At 44.6% G+C, this 20292-nt stretch overlaps 1 protein-coding gene across 1 annotated transcript in view; it reads right to left on the bottom strand.

Moving 5' to 3' along the window:
• Positions 1–20292, bottom strand: part of LOC126278580 (uncharacterized) — a 281516-nt gene that overhangs the window by 198109 nt on the left and 63115 nt on the right. The window contains exons 2-3 of the mRNA XM_049978789.1: positions 18744–18854; positions 12937–13091 (exon numbers count right to left, since the gene is read on the bottom strand). Coding sequence (XP_049834746.1) covers positions 12937–13091; positions 18744–18838 — 250 coding nt within the window. The 5' untranslated portion in view covers positions 18839–18854. The remainder of the gene's footprint in view (positions 1–12936; positions 13092–18743; positions 18855–20292) is intronic.

Genomic DNA, 20292 nt, shown 5'->3' with positions numbered 1-20292 from the left:
AGGAATCATTGGCACATTTTTCAGATCCGAAACGATTACTGCATCACGCTATCTGGACATTCTTCGTGAATTTGTGGCGGTACAAACTGCCTTAGACGACACTGCGAACACCTCGTGGTTTATGCAAGATGGTGCCCGGCCATGTCGCACTGCCGACGTCTTTAATTTCCTGAATGAATATTTCGATGATCGTGTGATTGCTTTGGGCTATCCGAAACATACAGGAGGCGGCGTGGATTGGCCTCCCTATTCGCCAGACATGAACCCCTGTGACTTCTTTCTGTGGGGACACTTGAAAGACCAGGTGTACCGCCAGAATCCAGAAACAATTGAACAGCTGAAGCAGTACATCTCATCTGGATGTGAAGCCATTCCGCCAGACACGTTGTCAAAGGTTTCGGGTAATTTCATTCAGAGACTACGCCATATTATTGCTACGCATGGTGGATATGTGGAAAATATCGTACTATAGAGTTTCCGAGACCGCAGCGCCATCTGTTGTTGACAATTGTAACTACTGTAATTTCGAAAGTTTGTCTGCCTGAAAATGTACTGTTGTCCCAAGCATATTGCAACAAACGGTGTATTTCTATCGCTGCTCGTTTAGTTTGTATTGCCGTTTCAAATATACCGGTCATTTGTGAAACACTCTGTGTATATCTTGCAGACGACTGTAATGACTTCAGGTGGCACTATTTAAAACTAATATATATAAGGTTCAAACAAGGCACCTGGAGGCGTTTACTTTTTACCTTGGCTGGTATTTGTCTTAGTATTGAAAATAGGAACTAATATTGCACTAACATAGCTGGGGATACATACTTTGCATAGTTTGCTTAATACAAATGAGGTTCAAAGAATGTGCAAAGCAGAAGGTTCAAGGGCATAGCAGCTGATTTCGTGATTGAAGCAGTCTCCATTAGCATGACAGTGATTTTAAAATAGTTATATCTGGTAGTAATAGCCTTCACAAAATTTAAAATATTTTCTATGGTGTCCGTATTCCTGTCAACAAAATGTTTTGTGAATACTCAGAAATTAATTTTATTTTTGTATGTCCCTAAGTCAGAGGTAAGGCAAAATCCCTTCACAGATCTCAAACCATTTTTAATCCAAGAAATAACTATTGACACAAAGTAGCAATTAAGAGGATTTGATAACTTTTCTTTCATTATAATTCAGGGTAGGAACGATTATGATTTTTTTTTAATATTTGGGGTCTTACACTACACAAAAAGGATGGTATTTCTTGTAGTTCGCTTTTAAGTATAATGACACAAATACTTTTATTAAATGTGATCGCTTTAACAAATCTGCTTATGGGCTCCTAAGAATTCCAAACCCTTTGAGTAAGAGCGTGACACAGCGAAAGGCTGGCTGGTGAGGTGAGAGGAGATGGTAAGTACTGAGTGGCACAGCAGAGCAACCAGCAGACTGGCCGAGGCAGCAAAGCTGTGCCTGAGTTGGGCGTAAGGTAGTACGGGAAAGACTGGCTGATGCAGCGCCTGGATATGCCACAGTGGCTGTGCGGGAAAATCTCTGGCAGTGGGAGAGGGGCTGCTCAGCCGCCGAAAGGAGTAGATAATGGCGATTGCAGGTGGTCGAAAAGAGGGAGTGAATTGTTACGGCACACTGCAGGAAAGGAAAAGTGTGCACTAGAGAGAGGTAGCGACATAGCTACGCAGCAAAAAGGAGCAATCAAAGCTGCAAGTCTGCCGTGGACATGAGCAAGCATTTCCAGCATTAGCACCAGTGGCCAGGCACAAGCTACAGATTCAGCAGAATGTTCCCTGAGAGAGAGAGGGACCGAGATATATTACTTAGCTCTTGTTATACGGAGCAACAGGGTATACTTTGGATGCAATAGTAAGTATCAGACTTCACAGTGCGGTTACTAGCCTGTAGGGAATTATTAAGCAAGCACAATGGAACGAGGACTGCTGACCACTAGTCGTAAAGAACAGATCCTCACGCCATTGCCTCCCACTCGTCTTCCTAAATACTGCATTTCTCCATTTCTGTAGTGAGCTGGTCATTAGGATTGATGGCGATTGTTTCGAAGCATTATATTCAATAATTATTATGGCGTAGCGAGATCCACGTATTAGATGTTCCAGCACTTCTCGTGAACAGCCTGCTTGCCGTACACAAAACGACAACATCTTAGTGTAGTGTCGCAGAATAATAAACAGTTGGAAACGTGGAATATTGACGAAGTTTCATTGCCTATGCCGAGAGCCAGAGGCAGTAAGTTAGCCAAGAAGTAAGAGAATTGCACAGGTATCGGAATGTGTCGTCACGCAGGGGCAATGCCCTGGTTACATACAACAGGCGAGAAGAATTGCTTAGCACGCTGGTTTGTGTTAGACGGAGACTTTCGTAGAGTGCAAGACAGAAGTATAGCGTCAGCTGTACTGCATTTCGCAACTTCGCGTAAGTCTGCCGCAACAACACGTAACTCTGTCGCAAGTACACCTAAGGGGCGAGTACGACAGATGGATCAGCAGTATAAGTGGAACGAATGCGGTCATTACAAACGAGCACGACGTCAGGACGTCGCTCGTGCTTCCTTTAAATACGCCAGCTTTGATAGGAACAAGGCAATCGCACTCGCAGTTAGACTTGCAGTCAGATGTGTACTGGGTTGCTGCGTGGCGCACAGCTCGGTGATCGACTTGTTAATCTTTATTAAAGATATGTTGCAGTAAGGAATTCCCATCCAGCAGCAGACGTGAGGGGACAGTACCGGCACTGGTCCTCTCTGCTGCCGCTGCCAATCATCAACTCAGGATTAGCAGACATCGCGGCAGCCTCGCTCGCCGCCAATGCTGACCACATCAGTGGGCCGACGTCGAGATCGTGCGGGGCCTAGGCCCTGTGCATCCGCCGTCACAACCGGGTGAGCCGACGACGCTAGGGGACTGCAGGCCGTTCCCCCCGTCCACCGCGGAGGAGCCAACAGGAGGAGCAGGGAAGAAGACGGGGTGGATAGAGTACACTCCGCACTACGAGAACGCTTCTCGTGCCGACAGCGCCGGGACTCCAACCCGGAGCCATCCACGCGCAGCGGCTTGCTGTCCGCTGCCGAGCCGCTGTTCGCCAGCCGGGCGCCGCCAGCCACGGGATGCCGAAGTACGAAGTAAGGGCATTCCTCCGCTACGTCACAGCACGCTAGCAAGACTGCGCGGCCCGGATCTGGTGTCATCGCTACGAGTCAGCGAGGACTCGGGGGAAGTAGTTGATATCACCATGCCACATTGTACTCGGCAGGAATAAAGTTGTTACGAATGAATAATGTTTCTTTGGCGTTTCTGACGCTTCTACAGCCATTTCCTAGCATCCTGACAACTGGAGAGGTCACCGCTCGGCCATCCAGTGCACCGTAGGAACTTTGCGCTGGCTGCCTACCACCTCACTCAGAGGGAGACTGAGAGTCTTCCATCACCAGTACATCTCGTGGCGATTGTCACACTAACACCATCGTCAGTGCCGGGTGAGAGGGCCATCTGGTGCCTATTCTTCACTGCTTCAGGCAGCACAGTACATAGCGAATGGTCATCGCAGGTCACCGTCATCTTCTGTAGCGGAATCAAGGACGCTTTAAGCAGTGTGGCGTCTTAATCTCACGCTACATCTTTGCCCACCACACGACAGCCCGTAAGACTTTGGCTGAACTACTGTTGTAGTGGCCTTGGTATCAGCACAGCTGAACCAACAACAGGAGTCAGCGGCAATCCTCTCTGTCCCTGGCATGAGGTGCCACCCAAGGCTTACGAGAAGATATAGAACTGTGTAATCTAAATGAATAAATATTCACTCGCTAATAACGATTTATTAGCGCCGAAATACGCTCTATAGGTTCCGCAACACCATCTGACAATTTAGAGGTGTCTCCACTTGGCACCCCTACAATTTGGCGACAGAAGTATATCTTCAATGACATGAATACGACATTGATGTCTTGGAGTGATTGATGAATCACGACATGACGTCACAGAGCCAGCAACAGCAACGTCTCGAATGCAGTGATCCCAGAGGATATTTTCTACTGGACTTTTTATTTCTTTCTTTTGTTATTGCCAGGAGTGGATGCAGGGATTATAATACAACGTGGAAAGAGACTTTTGTCAAACGTAAGAAAGTGTAAATATGTCACAGTTTAATGCGAATCGGATGGAAACTTATTTGGCACCCGTGAGGTAAGTGAAATGCAATTCACCTAGATATAGCAAGCCATACAGTAGAATGGCAGCAGCAACTTGCACCCCTTTCAGGTGTCATGGTCACACACAGCACACGATTATACTGAGTCTCGTTGAGTAATGATCAGGCTTAAAGATTCGTTAAAATTATTTGTGCAAGTTTTGAGTCTGATTATGCCTGTTGAGTTTGGCTGTTGCTTTTGAAAGAACAAGTATTTCCTTCGTATTAGTCTTCGAAGTGTAAGAATAGTAATAAATTGCACAACGACCCCGGGTACGTCACCGGGTAATGCAGACGATGCTGCAGCCGCTCTGATGGAGCAGATATTGAAACTGTCAGAGAGTGATACCCATCAGAAATTGTATAATAACGAGTAAAGTTAGCAAATATACGCTTTCCAAGCTGGACAACAGTCACAGTGGTGTTCAAATGAAGTTAAAGCAGCAGCTAGTGTAAACTCCTCCCGTGTAGATTCTTTAAAATCTAATCTAATAACACCCTTTCTAGTAAAGCAACAGAATATGTGCGAGTATTCATAAATGAAGTTTCAACTACAACTCCATCTAGTGGGTGAGGCTAAAATGCATGTGATGTAGTAAGGGACGCTTAGCAACGCTCGCACATTCCAGCAATTAGCAGAGATACCATAAGAAGACCAGTCTTATATATCTTAAAGAGAAGATGAGTGGCTCAGTGCACAAAGCCAATGAAGCTGCGGAAGCCCCTTTCCGACAGAATTCGAAAAGTGAATGCTTAGACAAGTGAATTGACATAAAATAAAGAACTGGATCGATTCATGCTCAGAGCGGTAGAAAATATGTTTCTAGACGTCTTTACATGCGAAATTTCCCGTAGAAGACATACGGAAAATCCGGATGATTTAGCTGCAGAGCTTTGCATTGTCATGCACTTGCAGGAAATCGAGGTTGATACGAAAGTACACAGTGGTCGACGAATCTTTGCTTGTGGAAAAGAAAGTTATCAGAGAGGAAAGAAATAACATTTCTAGGCGCAATGTCACCAGTCAGTGTTATACACTCCTGGAAATGGAAAAAAGAACACATTAACACCGGTGTGTGAGACCCACCATACTTGCTCCGGACACTGCGAGAGGGCTGTACAAGCAATGATCACACGCACGGCACAGCGGACACACCAGGAACCGCGGTGTTGGCCGTCGAATGGCGCTAGCTGCGCAGCATTTGTGCACCGCCGCCGTCAGTGTCAGCCAGTTTGCCGTGGCATACGGAGCTCTATCGCAGTCTTTAACACTGGTAGCATGCCGCGACAGCGTGGACGTGAACCGTATGTGCAGTTGACGGACTTTGAGCGACGGCGTATAGTGGGCATACGGGAGGCCGGGTGGACGTACCGCCGAATTGCGCAACACGTGGGGCGTGAGGTCTCCACAGTACATCGATGTTGTCGCCAGTGGTCGGCGGAAGGTGCACGTGCCCGTCGACCTGGGACCGGACCGCAGCGACGCACGGATGCACACCAAGACCGTAGGATCCTACACAGTGCCGTAGGGGACCGCACCGCCACTTCCCAGCAAATTAGGGACACTGTTGCTCCTGGGGTATCGGCGAGGACCATTCGCAACCGTCTCCATGAAGCTGGGCTACGGTCCCGCACACCGTTAGGCCGTCTTCCGCTCACGCCCCAACATCGTGCAGGCCGCCTCCAGTGGTGTCGGGACAGGCGTGAATGGAGGGACGAATGGAGACGTGTCGTCTTCAGCGATGAGAGTCGCTTCTGCCTTGGTTCCCATGATGGTCGTATGCGTGTTTGGCGCCGTGCAGGTGAGCGCCACAATCAGGACTGCATACGACCAAGGCACACAGGGCCAACACTCGGCATCGTGGTGTGGGGAGCGATCTCCTACACTGGCCGTACACCTCTGGTGATCGTCGAGGGGACACTGAATAGTGCACGGTACATCCAAACCGTCATCGAACCCATCGTTCTACCATTCCTAGACCGGCAAGGGAACTTGCTGTTCCAACAGGACAATGCACGTCCGCATGTATCCCGTGCCACCCAACGTGCTCTAGAAGGTGTAAGTCAACTACCCTGGCCAGCAATATCTCCGGATCTGTCCCCCATTGAGCATGTTTGGGACTGGATGAAGCGTCGTCTCACGCGGTCTGCACGTCCAGCACGAACGCTGGTCCAACTGAGGCGCCAGGTGGAAATGGCATGGCAAGCCGTTCCACAGGACTACATCCAGCATCTCTACGATCGTCTCCATGGGAGAATAGCAGCCTGCATTGCTGCGAAAGGTGGATATACACTGTACTAGTGCCGACATTGTGCATGCTCTGTTGCCTGTGTCTATGTGCCTGTGGTTCTGTCAGTGTGATCTTGTGATGTATCTGACCCCAGGAATATGTCAATAAAGTTTCCCCTTCCTGGGACAATGAATTCACGGTGTTCTTATTTCAATTTCCAGGAGTGTAGTTGTGAACATTTTGGCCAAGAGGCAAACAAATGTATGAACAAGAGGCAGGTTAAATGAAACAAACAGAAGCAGGTGTTAAATGTAAACGAGAATTTTTTCCGTCGGGAAACACTCTCAGTAAACCAAAATTGTGCAGAGCTGGGTTTCTGCTCAATGGATTTAATGCAGGAGAGAGAATATATATTTCTGTTAGACACTGGTGTACATGTGTGTGTCATTAGTCTGGGCCTTGTGGGTAGGATGAGACTAAACACTCCAAGTTACAGACAACAGGGAAAGCCGATGTGGAGTCACTGGGAACAACACGGTTCAGCTTTAAGATAGTAACTGCTGGATTCTGTGAACTTATGGATGTGTTGCTAACTGTGGGACAGGGATATTCTGTGATTCTCATACTTGAGTTCCTTGATGGGGACCACGAAAAAACTGATCTTTGGCAGCGTACACTTGAACTTAACGTTAATTATCTTCAACTGGGTGCAACAGCTTCAAAAATTCAATCATGCGGTACAGCGATTGTTAAGGAACCATGAACTGAACTATGAAAACGTGCCTTACAGAGAGTTTGGTATGACAACGTACTAACAGGTTCAGGGAAGTTGATTTGGGTAATGGTGGATATCGTTTTACCACAGAGTATTATGCGTGTTTAAACCACTGCAGAACAATGGGGCAATACGTAAAGGCACTATTTAATTCACAGAAGTGTAGCGTGTCTATGCAATGCAGGTGACTAATTTATGGTTCTCGTAAGCCGGGATAACTTGTATAGGATGACGTGAGCGTCCAAAAGGAAGTAATAGTAACAAACGTAAGAGATACTCGATGAGGATCATATCAATATATCAACAGACGATCACAGTCTGAAGCAGACCATCAGTGCATCTCTGCTACACGCCATGGCTTGCCACCTGAAAGACAGTGAATGGGAAGCCATGAAATCATTGCTGTTGGAATACTCAGACCTGTTGCATAGAGAAGTGTCATCTTGCTCAAACAATAGGTAATTATCTCATACATATTATCAGTCAAGAGGCAATAAGGATGCATTTCACAGCAGCCATGCATGATTCTGCAACACCGCAAACAACAAAACAGATGGAATCATTTATTGGCTATCGTAGCTATTATCACAAATTTGTAAACAGAATTGCTAACATTGCTCAATCATTAACACAGTTACTTCAGAAGGGAGTTACGTGGATGTCAGACATTGAAGGAATAATTGATACCAGATCCTGTGTTAGCATTCACTGATTTCGAGAAGGAATTATTATTTTTCTGGGGTGCTAGTAACAGTGCATTATGCTGTATTCTTACAATTATATTGGAAAGGAACACCATGCAGCAGATGCAACTTGAGAGTTGAACAAGCTGAACGAAACTACCGAACAACTGAAAATGATATGTTGGTAGTAATAAATTATTTTGTTTTGTTTTGTTGTTATTTGTGTGTCTGGAAATTTAAAGTGATGTCAGATTATGCAACTGTAAAGTGGTTGCTAAGTCTAAAAGACCCTTCAACTTGGCTAGCAAGATGGTTACTGAAACTGAGTAGTCCGCAGCTCGTGGTCGTGCGGTAGCGTTCTCGCTTCCCGCGCCCGGGTTCCCGGGTTTGATTCCCAGCGGGGTCAGGGATTTTCTCTGCCTCGTGATGACTGGGTGTTGTGTGATGCTCTTAGGTTAGTTAGGTTTAAGTAGTTCTAAGTTCTAGGGGACTGATGACCGTAGATGTTAAGTCCCATAGTGCGCAGAGCCATTTCAACCGTTTTTTTTTTTTTTTTTTTTTTTTTTTTTCAAACTGAGTAAGTTTGATTATGAAGTGGTTCACAGAAGTACAGCATACAAACGCAAATACCGTAAATAGAAAAGTAATGGTATTACAGGCATTAGGTAAGACCCCAGCAGAGTGGAAAACGCACAGGCAGCTGACAGTGAATGTCAATTTTTTAAACTGCAACCTGAGTTTGTAATGCAGAAGCGTTTGCTGTGCAGGTCTACAAAGTACATTCCACACATCGTGGTACTTGCAATCGTCAGAAATGGAGTATTACAACAGGCACACAATCATGTATTATCAGACCAAGGGAGTCACAGGGAAAGTAATACATGAGTTGAAGCAAGATTTTTGTGGAAAACATGGTATAGTGATGTAGAGTAGTATGTCAGACACCGCATCCTGTGTACGCGAGAGCAGATTTAGGTCATCAGAAGATACAGAACATAGGTTACCTGAAGCTGAGAAACCGTTTCAAATGGAAGTATGAGATGTCTTCGGACCAGTCGACAGAACAGCATCTGGTAGCAAATACATACTCCTGATGATGGCTACAGTAACACACAAATTAAGAAGGCAATGTGTAAAAGATCACAAGGATCCTGAAGAAAAATATTGTTTAAGCAATATTTACGCCACCACAGAAGATTAAAGTTCTACTGAGGTCAGTCAAAAATCTAGTGAGACGGAGCACTTCTGGAGTCTACAACGTTCGATCTGAACACGGACTGCTTTACATCAGGCAGACATACACTGCGCTCTGCATTCCCAAAACAAAGAAAATCAAGACACTACTTCGATCCTTCGCTTCAAGATGATGGGAGTCTGACACATCAAGCATGTTGGACAGTTTCCACGAACACATTTATGCATGAGGAATGTTTTTCACACAAGACATTTGTTCCATAAATCAGTAAAAATTATGAAATCCTGATACGGAATCAAGATTATAAACGACGACATGGGACGGCTATCTTTATATTGAGAATCAGTTTTATTAAAACTGTTGGGATCCTGCTAGTTGCTTCCGGACCTGTGATCAATGCTTTAGTGTTTCTGTTTCAATAAATACGAAGTGAAATGATATCAAAAATGTTCAAATGTGTGTGAAATCTTATGGGACTTAGCTGCTAAGGCCATCAGTTCATACGTTTACACACTACATAACCCAAATCATCCTACGGACAAACACACACACCCATGCCCGAGAGAGGACTCGAACCTCCGCGGGGACCAGCCGCTGAAATGATCTTACGGCATTACTAGCTGGAGACCCCATCTCAGCCACCTAGTGTCAGATTTTCTATTTGATGTCAGTTTTGCGATTTGCGTTGTCGATTATGACAATGAGATGAAATGATGAGGACAACAAAAACACCGCCCCTATGCGAAGAACATCTCTGATCCAGCTGAGATCTGGAGAAAGCGACGCTAATGGCTAGAGAACGAACTGTCGACATGGGTATCAACGGAATAGTGTTGAAACTAGCGCGTAAGGTAGGGATCGACTCAACAATAAAAAGGAAATGTCTCTTATTCGCGTTGTGATAAAATGAGACAACATGAGTTATAGCACAGAAAAAGAAGACTTAATAGAGTATAGAGTATAAAAGTTTCAGCGTATGTTTTCCATGTAGCGGGATAATTTCAAGATAGAGAAACAAATTATCACGGTTGCTAAGCAGTAGCTGACTGTTACAAGGTTCTCAAATATGAATGGATGCATATGGATGAAAAAAGCCAGCGTGTTTGCAGCCTACCGTTCAAATGGTTCAAGTGGCTCTGAGCTCTATGGGACTTAACATCTGACGTCATAAGTCCCCTAGAACTTAAAACTACTTAAACCTAACCAACCTGAGGACATCACACACATCCATGCCAGAGACAGGATTCGAGCCTGCGGCCGTAGCAGTCGCACGGTTCCGGACTGAAGCGCCTAGAACCACTCGGCCACCACGGCCGGCCAGCCTGCCGTGACCCCTTACAGTTAACTTATTAACGGGTAGGAATGAAACACATCTTTGTTTCTCTCACGATCGGCCTCTATAGAACTTCGACCTCTTTGGCACACGAGTTGAGACACGTTCCGCGATTCGCTTTGTGACGCCAGCTACTGTTGTCGGAAACGCAGGAAAGCGCTTTTGTGAGAACAGGTGGTCTATCCGTCGCCACCGTGGAGCGAGGGGCTGTCCAGCTCGTTACGTGGGCCGTGCTGTGTTGGCTGCATTGGAGTAGATAAAGAAGACGTTCATTGTCACTACGTGTACAGGAAAAGGCCGAAGGCCAAACTCTCGTTTAGGAGAAAAGAGCAAATGTTAGATTTTGTTGCAATAGAAATTTAGAGCCACAAAAGATTTATTTAGGCCACTTCCTAGAAAGCACGTGGGCTGTGTTGTGAAGCTAGTTCATGTTCGTGGACCCAGTTATTGGTCGAATTATGGGTGTGGGTTTGTAATTGATTAGCAATTGTAGGTCTTGGACGTAACCGTTTTCTTGTCTTCTCTTTTTAGCTTGTATAATTTTTCTGTCTCATCACTTTCTAGGTGCTTTTGGTGCTTCCAACTGATGTATAGCTTAACGTAAATTGTAACTAAGTAACATGTGGTCATGCACTTTTGAGCTTGCAGTTATTGGCTACATATGAGAACATTAACATCTGTAATTGAAACTCCATTATGTTTTCTATTTTTCACTTAATAATGTATATGCAATCAAAGTTGTTAGGACTGTTTTTCACACCCTGAGCATAAGTTTTATCTGCCTCCGTAGCTGCAAGGTCAGCGCGGCTGTCTGCCATGCGGCGACCCCGCTTCGATTCCCAGTAGTGCCAGGAATCTTTCCCTGGTGGGAGGACCAGAACGGGGTGCATTCAGATCGTGATGCCAACTGACCGAGTACCAGCGGCTCCACCACGCCAAAAATAACAAGTGGCCGGGAGACTGATGCGCTGAGCCCACGCTCCTCTATACTGCATCCAATGGGCCCCTTGGCAGAGAATGACATGGCGGCCAGCCATGGCCTATGGACGGAGTTCTTATGTTTACAAGCACAGTTTTCCACACTTCCTTCTATCTCGTTGAAAGGTCACAATACGGTTATTTTGTGTATACTGCACACAGACCCCGTACAGAAAAGTATCTTCTTTTTAGAGAAGCGCACATTTCTGTCAATATTAGACCTCAGTTGCCCTAGTAATGTGGTTTCTGCAGTGGTGGGAATGAGCCGTGGGCTGTATGTTATGATTCCTCCCACAGTCAAACGGGAGGCAGACTAAGTTTTTAAGAGCATTTTGAACTACAGCGATTGCTCGGAACAGCTCAGTGAAGCTCATGTACCGTAGACAACTACATATCCCCTCCGTCTACTCAAGCCACATCCTCATAAGTCGTCATTTATTCAGAATGATGTATCAGGTCCAAGGCGCAGCATTGCTGACGTCCAAAATTTACCAGGTTAAATTGACAGTCAATTATTGAAAGGTTATAGGTTTGTCACATTATATTATATTTTCACTGTTGGTAGTTACGCTTAATGAGAGTATTATTTTATTTTGTGGGGAGCTTACAAAATTGTTCTCTTAAACTGCAATACAACGTCAAAAAATGTTTTTGATGATTTATCTGCGACGGAAGTTATATAAAGCAAATCCGATTTTATAGAGGAGTCTGCTCCTTCATCTTCAAAAGTTGAGAAATGTGCGATCGAACTGGAAAGAGAAAGTAGGTGTCGTAAAGGTGGCCCGTATGCTGGGTGTCCCTAAAATTCAGCCACAGCTGAAAACATCGAGAAAGTGCGGAAGTGGGCAAAGTCGCATTTAAATGCCTGCGGTTGGTGTTGTATGGAACAGCTGACACGACAGATATAGCAGAAGAGAGATGGACGCAACGTTTTTAGAGCGCTTGTCAAAAGTGAAGGCGACAGGGAATTTCTCGTAAATGTTTTGACCGTTTTAAAAATAATCCAACTGGATTTCTACGCCCATTTGTGACTGCGAATTAAACATGGGCCTATCATATCATACCAAAAACGGAAGGGCGATAAAGTCATTGGGCGGAAGCCGGTGGATCTACAATTAACAAGGTGAGTACGATCTCATGCGCGGGAAAGCTTATATCATGCAAAAGAAATTCTTGTTACTGATTAGGCTTCCAAGAGTAAGGTCATATGTGGCGAATATTAGATGTGGCACAATATCACAACAACACGAGACATTTGTGGCGGGAAGACGTTTACAGTCCAATAAAGAGCTCATGAAAGCTGCAGATGGACACTGTGGAGACATTCCAAAATCGTGCTTCAGTTGGAAGTACTTGAAAAATAACATGCTTGTGTAAACTAGGGTAACCTCGGAAAGAAAATTCCTCTTTTTAACTGAAATGCATAATATTTCTCCGCCAAGCTGAGTAATTTTATCCTTGTATCTTACATCTTACCAATTTTCAATAGACTGCTGGCGAACTAAAAGTGATAAGGAAATCTTAAATGACAGACGTACCTTTCCACAATCTGCACAAACTGCTGCTTATCACAATCTTGGAATTGAGCAGGAAGCATGTACATGTATCTCCAGGCATCACCAGCAAGCCCGTAAAGTTATACCTTCTTGGTGGGAATTCAGGCCATTCGCCTGGTCCCAAGTGCGTTAGGTTCCTGTAACAAACGCGATGCCCATTTGTCACTGGTAGTAGACAGAAATTTACAGCGATTCAGACTTTTCAATATATTTATGCCTGTAAGATGAAGCATACAATATTATTTAGATGCGTGTGGTTAATGGAATATTATTATTATTATTTTTTACATGAGTTCGAATACCTGTAAGTTAAGACAGTATCACACGACTAACTAATCAACTACCAAGCTAAGCATATGATATGCCTGCCGTTATGCTCAAGCCACAACTGTTGCACACGCATGTAGACCCAAGAACACAATCTTCTGATACTTCCTTATGAGAATCTGACTTTTTAATAACACACACGTCTAAAAACGTTGCTGACAGTGAGCGTCATTTTTGCGACCGTATATTCCCGCGACCACGGGTGCCAGTGGTCGTGTGCAGCAGCTACATTCCTGACAAGAATCTCTACAATACGACAGAGGGAACATCCAGCTGCTCGTAGCCCTATTAGGCGACCTCGTCCAAACTCAATCGCAGGAGAGCTTCTGTGAAGTTTGGAAGGTAGGAGACGAGGTACTGGCAGAAGTAAAGCTCTGAGGACGGGGCGTGAGTCGTGCTTGGGTAGCTCAGATGGTAGAGCACGTGCCCGCGAAAGGCAAAGGTCCTAAGTTCTAGTCTCGGTCAGGCACACATTTTTAATCTTCCAGGAAGTTTCAATGAGGCGTGGATAATGGCGTTTTTGTCGCCTTGAAGGCATTCTTGACTAACATCTACACACCACGTCCAATCTCAAAGACAACCAACGTTCATGATCGTTACTCCGTGTATTTAAAGCAAACGTGACTTGCATGCTCGTAGCGGCACTGCCAGCGTCACCTTTATGCGACTGGCACGAAACTGGAATAGACACCATTCTTAAGATGTAGAAACACGCCTGCCTAGTTCTGCTTACGCCGAACCACTGCTTCTTCGTGTTCCGATTGTTTTCGTCATGATATTTATCTAAAGTGTGGCCTTGTACGGTAGTGCAATGTGAACGATAAGCCGTTCAGACACAAAGGGGGCAGGAGTTATTGAAATGTCGTGCTGCAGGAATGGTGCGGATTAGACAGGTAGATGAACTAAGTACTGAGTCGAATTGTGGAAAAAATAAATTTATGCCACCAAAGAAAGGCTTAGTCTACAGCAGAAATGATGAGGTATGAAGGGGCCGTCAGTTTGCTAATGAAAAAATGATTGGGCAGAGAAAATTTTAGAAAGAGACAAAGGCGCTACTACAAACAGCAGATTGAAATGTCTGTAGATTGTGGTAACTATTCAGAGATGAAAATGCTTGTACAGGATAGACTAACGTGGAGAGCTGCATCAAACCATCTTTCTTTCTTTCTGAAACACTGTGTTAATAGTTAGCTGATTACAATTCTTCCGACAAAGACGAAGCGGAAGCTGATTTTAGTTCCTTAAAATTGAGTTTTCTTGGATTTATCGTTTGTTGGGTCTCTGCGACTACATTTATACACCCACGAGCTCGAACCGTTCGCTTACATTTTACACCCTCGATTCGTAATTCATACAATATTTTGTTGATCTTAGGATGTGCACGTCTGCTTTCACAACTTTCGCAGCTAGGCGTACGGTGTGTTTGAATCTAGGATACACTTCTCGGGTTCTCCACTGCTGAGGCACACGATGAGTATAACAATGGTGCACCTGAAAAGGAAGTCATAGAAACTAATAATCTACATCTACATCTACATTCATACTCTGCAAGCCACCCAACGGTGTGTGGCGGAGGGCACTTTACGTGCCAGTGTCATTACCTCCCTTTTCTGTTCCAATCGCGTATGATTCGTGGGAAGAACGACTGTCTGAAAGCCTCCGTGCGCGCTCGAATCTCTCTAATTTTACATTCGTGATCTCCACGGGAGGTATAAGTAGGGGGAAGCAATATATTCGATACCTCATCCAGAAACGCACCCTCTCTAAACCTGGCGAGCAAGCTACACCGCGAAGCAGAGCGCCTCTCTTGCAGAGTCTGCCACTTGAGTTTGTTAAACATCTCCGTAACGCTATCACGGTTTCCAAATAACGCTCTTCTTTGTATCTTCTCTATCTCCTCCGTCAACCCGATCTGGTACGGATCCCACACTGATGAGCAATACTCAAGTATAGGTCGAACGAGTGTTTTGTAAGCCACCTCCTTTGTTGATGGACTACATTTTCTCAGGACTCTCCCAATGAATCTCAACCTGGTACCCGCCTTACCAACAAGTAATCTTATATGATCATTCCACTTCAAATCGTTCCGCTCGCATACTCCCAGATATTTTACAGAAGTAACTGCTACCAGTGTTTGTTCCGGTATCATATAATCATACAACAAAGGCTCCTTCTTTCTATGTATTCGCAATACATTACATTTGTCTATGTTAAGGGTCAGTTGCCACTCCCTGCACCAAGTGCCTATCCGCTGCAGATCTTCCTGCATTTTGCTACAATTTTCTAATGCTGCAACTTCTCTGTATATTACAGCATCATCCGCGAAAAGCCGCATGGAACTTCCGACACTATCTACTAGGTCGTTTATATATATTGTGAAAAGCAATGGTCCCATAACACTCCCCTGTGGCACGGAAGAAGTTACTTTAACGTCTGTAGACGTCTCTCCATTGATAACAACATGCTGTGTTCTGTTTGCTAAAAACTCTTAAATCCAGCCACACAGATGGTCTAATATCCGGTAGGCTCTTACTTTATTTATCAGGCGACAGCGCGGAACTGTATCGAACGCCTTCCGGAAGTCTAGGAAAATAGCATCTACCTGGGAGCCTGTATCTAATAATTTCAGGGTCTCATGAACAAATAAAGCGAGTTGGGTCTCACACGATCGCTGTTTCCTGAATCCATGTTGATTCCTACAGAGTAGATTCTCGGTTTCCAAAAACGACATGATACTCGAGCAAAAAACATGTTCTAAAATTCTACAACAGATCGACGTCAGAGATATAGGTCTATAGTTTTGCGCATCTGCTCGACGACCATTTTTGAAGACTGGGTCTACCTGTGCTCTTTTCCAATCATTAGGAACCTTCCGTTCCTCTAGAGACTTGCGGTACACGGCTGTTAGAAGGGGGGCAAGGTCTATCGCGAACTCTGTGTAGAATCGAATTGCTATTCCGTCAGGTGATATTTCTGCAAACTGAATAGTACCGCAAATTTTATTCATAGTAACACTGAAAGAGGAAACGCCACAATAGAAGGGTCTGAGGATGAGGAAAATCGAGAAGAGAACAAAGTCAAGATAAAATAAATTTAACCACTATCGCAACGGGCGGAAACATAAAAACGTGTTTGGCAAATATTAAAAATGGCTGCCAAAGTAAGAGTTGGTCTCCATGCAAAGGGCTGGATTATTCAAGCCTGGTAAGTAACTTATTTTGACAAACGATATTCTTTTACCCGTTTAAGTAAGGATGTATTTCAAGGAATTTTATACTTTCTATGCCATTACTACTTTGCAACTTTGTTTGTTCACGTAATTTTTTGGGTGTTTGTTAAATTTATATCTCATTAAGTAACATGAATGAGAAAACGTTTAACACTTTTGTGCACTATACAGCTTCAGAAAAACCTGTATTATTTTAGTGACGTTTATTTTTACCTATATATTATTTGTCTGTAATTAACATATCTGCCACTTACGATACATGAAATACAACACTGTGTAACCGTAAGTGATTTAAACAAACTCGCTGAAGATAGTTAGTTCACGTTCCAATTTACAAGTTTATCTTCAGGTCTCTAGCCGATACGGTGTTCCCACAGGTATGATGGTTTCAGCCCCTCACAAATAATCAGATGAATGGGGATTCCATGCACGTGGCAACACTACGTTTCCTTTCTAAACAATATTTTATGTCATATTATTTTTTATTTCATTCTTGAAATTTTTCCGGCTACACGAAGTTCCGGCATTGCAGCCGGGTGACGTCAACTTCTTGCCACGATATTTCGGATGACAACCGTCCAGTCATCTTCACGTGGATGATTATCATTGGTGACTCCTAGATTAGATTGCTAACTTCATACGGAAACTGGCTCGGAGACGCATGCGCAAAGGTAGCCGCAACATGGCGACCGTCATTGTGTTTCGCGCCCTCTTCAATGTTTCTCTATCTATGGTACACAGGCACATGTGCAATAGTGATACTACTTCTGTCGGAAAGCGTGTCGCGGAGCTAAAACACAAATGTTAAATTAATTAAAAATTACGTCATGGCTCCCGGTGACGTGTTTAAAATCTTTCGAAAAAAACATTTTACGACTAATCACAGGTCTAACGACAAATGATTTTGTTAACATAACATCCGGAATTTAGCTCCGTGAGCCCGCATTCCGATACAGAGTGGGGGCATGTAGTATCACCATTACGTTTGCGCCTGCGTACCACAGATGCAGTAATATTTGAACAGGGGGCGAAACTCGGCAAAGATCGCTCATATAGCAGCTGCCTCTGCGCATGCCCCTCCGCGCCAATTTTTGGTATAAAATTAGCGATGCGATCTAGCAATCTCCAGTGCTAATCACTCACCTGAAGAGAAGTGACCGGTTGTCAGCCGAAACGTAGTGGTGAGGAGCCGACACTCCGGAAGCCGCGGCAGGAGGGCAGCCCCCACCACTACCAGTCCCTCCCTCCCTCTCCTGTTCCACTCGCAGAGACGGCCTGCCTGCATGCCCCCGTATGAGCCCTAATGTCTCGTAACTTACCTTCTCCGTCCTTCCGTGCAATGCATGTTGGTGGCAGTAGAAACGTCTGGTAGGCACCTACAGATGGGGGTTCTCTAAATTTTCTCAATAGTGTCTCTCGCAAAAAAACTCAGCCTTCCATCCAGGGATTCCCATTTGAGGTGCTGTAGCATCTCCGTAACATTTACGGGTTGTTCGAACTTACCGGTAACATATCTAGCAGCCCGCCTCTGAACTGCTGCGAAGTTTTCCTTCAATCCGACCTAGTACGTATCCCAAACACTCAAACAGTACTTAAGAACAGGTCGCACCAGCGTCCTGCATGCGGTCTCCTTTACAGCTTAACCACTCTTTCCAAAAATTCTCCCAGTAAACCCAAGTCGACCATTCGCCTTTCCTACCACAGTTCTCACATGCTCGTTCCACCTCATATCGCTCTGGAACGTTACGGCCAGACATTTCAAGGACTTGACTGTGACAAGCATTACACTATTAATACTGTGGCCGAACATTACAGGTTTAATCTTCCTACTGGTCCGCATTAACTCACATGTTTCCACATTTAGGGCTAGCTACCATTTGTCATACCAACTGGATATTTTGTCTAAGTCATCTTGTATCTTCCTAAGTCACTCAACTTCAACACCTTACCGTACACCACAGCATAATTAGCTAACGACAGCAGATTGCTGCCCATCCTGTCCACCAAATTACTTACGTATACGGAGAACAACAGCGCTCCTACCACACTTTCCTGTGGCAATCCTTACGATACCCTTGTCTCTGATGAACACTCGTTGTCATATAGTATTATTTAAGAAGTCACCCGGCTGCAATCCCGACTCGTCGTGGAATACATTATATCTTCTTATCTATTTAACATACGGTATAATCTGTCTGGTGTTGGTCAATGCGTAGGTTCCGTTGTTCCATACCTGCACTCGGTGAAGGTTCTGTAGCCGCCCAGGAGCGGCGTCACCACCGGAAGTGCAGCGAGTAACGCCACCACCGTGGCCGCCGCGCGCAGCATGTCGGAAGTGCACCACCTGGCGGCAAACGTGACGTGCCAGTTCACAGAACGAGCATGCGGCTCAAACAGAACCTTAAACCTAACTACAAATACATATTTATAATCTCTCAATGAAGGTGTCGTCTGGCGTGAATGTTACCGAACTATCAGCTCAATAACTCGTGGTAGCAAAATACTAACACGATTCTTTGCACAAGAATAGAGAAACTGATAGAAGCCGACCTCGGAGAACATTAGTTTTGATTCCGGAGGAGTGTAGAAGCACACGAGACAATACTGAAACTACGACTTCACTTGTTGTTGTTGTTGTGGTCTTCAGTTCTGAGACTGGTTTGATGCAGCTCTCCATGCTACTCTATCCTGTGCAAGCTTCTTCATCTCCCACAACCCACTGCAACCCACACCCTTCTGATTCTGCTTAGTGTAGTCATCTCTTGGTCTCCCTCTACGATTCTTACCCTCTACGCTGCCCTCCAATACTAAATTGGTGATCCCTTGATGCCTCAGAACGTGTACTACCAACCGATCCCTTCTTCTGGTCAAGTTGTGCCACAAACTCCTCTTCGCCCCAATCCTATTCAATACTTCCTCATTAGTTATCTGATCTACCCATCTAATCCTCAGCATTCTTCTGTAGCACCTCATTTCGAAAGCTTCTATTCTCTTCTTGTCCAAACTATTTATCGTCCATGTTTCACTTCCATACATGGCTACACTCCATACAAATACTTTCAGAAAAGACTTCCTGACTCTTAAATCTATACTCGATCTTAACAAATTTCTCTTCTTCAGAAACGCTTTCCTTGCCATTGCCAGTCTGCATTTTATATCCTCTGTACTTCGACCATCATCAGTTACTTTGTTCCCAAGTAGCAGAACTCCTTTACTACTTTAAGTGTCTCATTTCCTAATCAAATTCCCTCAGCATCACCCGATTTAATTGGACTACATTCCATTATCCTCGTTTTGCTTTTGTTGATGTTCATCTTATATCCTCCTTTCAAGACACTGTCAATTCCGTTCAACTGCTCTTCCAAGTCCTTTGCCGTCTCTGACAGAATTACGATGTCATCGGCGAACCTCAAAGTTTTTTCTTCGTCTCCATGAATTTTAATGCCTACTCCAAATTTTTCTTTTGTTTCATTTACTGCTTGCTCAGTATACAGATTCAATAACATCGGGGAGAGACTACAACCCTGTCTCACTCCCTTTCCAACCATTGTTTCCCTTTCAAGTCCCTCGACTCTTATAATTGCCATCTGGTTTCTGTACAAACTGTAAATAGCCTTTCGCTCCCTATATTTTACCCCTGCCACCTTCAGAATTTGAAAGAGAGTATTCCAGTCAACATTGTCAAAATCTTTCTCTAAGTCTACAAACGCTAGAAACGTAGGTTTGCCCTTCCTTAAGCTAGCTTCTAAGATAAGTCATACGGTTAGTATTGCCTCACGGGT

This window comes from Schistocerca gregaria, chromosome 6 (assembly GCF_023897955.1).
Source record: "Schistocerca gregaria isolate iqSchGreg1 chromosome 6, iqSchGreg1.2, whole genome shotgun sequence".
NCBI classification, from domain to species: domain Eukaryota; kingdom Metazoa; phylum Arthropoda; class Insecta; order Orthoptera; family Acrididae; genus Schistocerca; species Schistocerca gregaria.
This window is presented reverse-complemented; position numbering and strand designations above follow the sequence as displayed.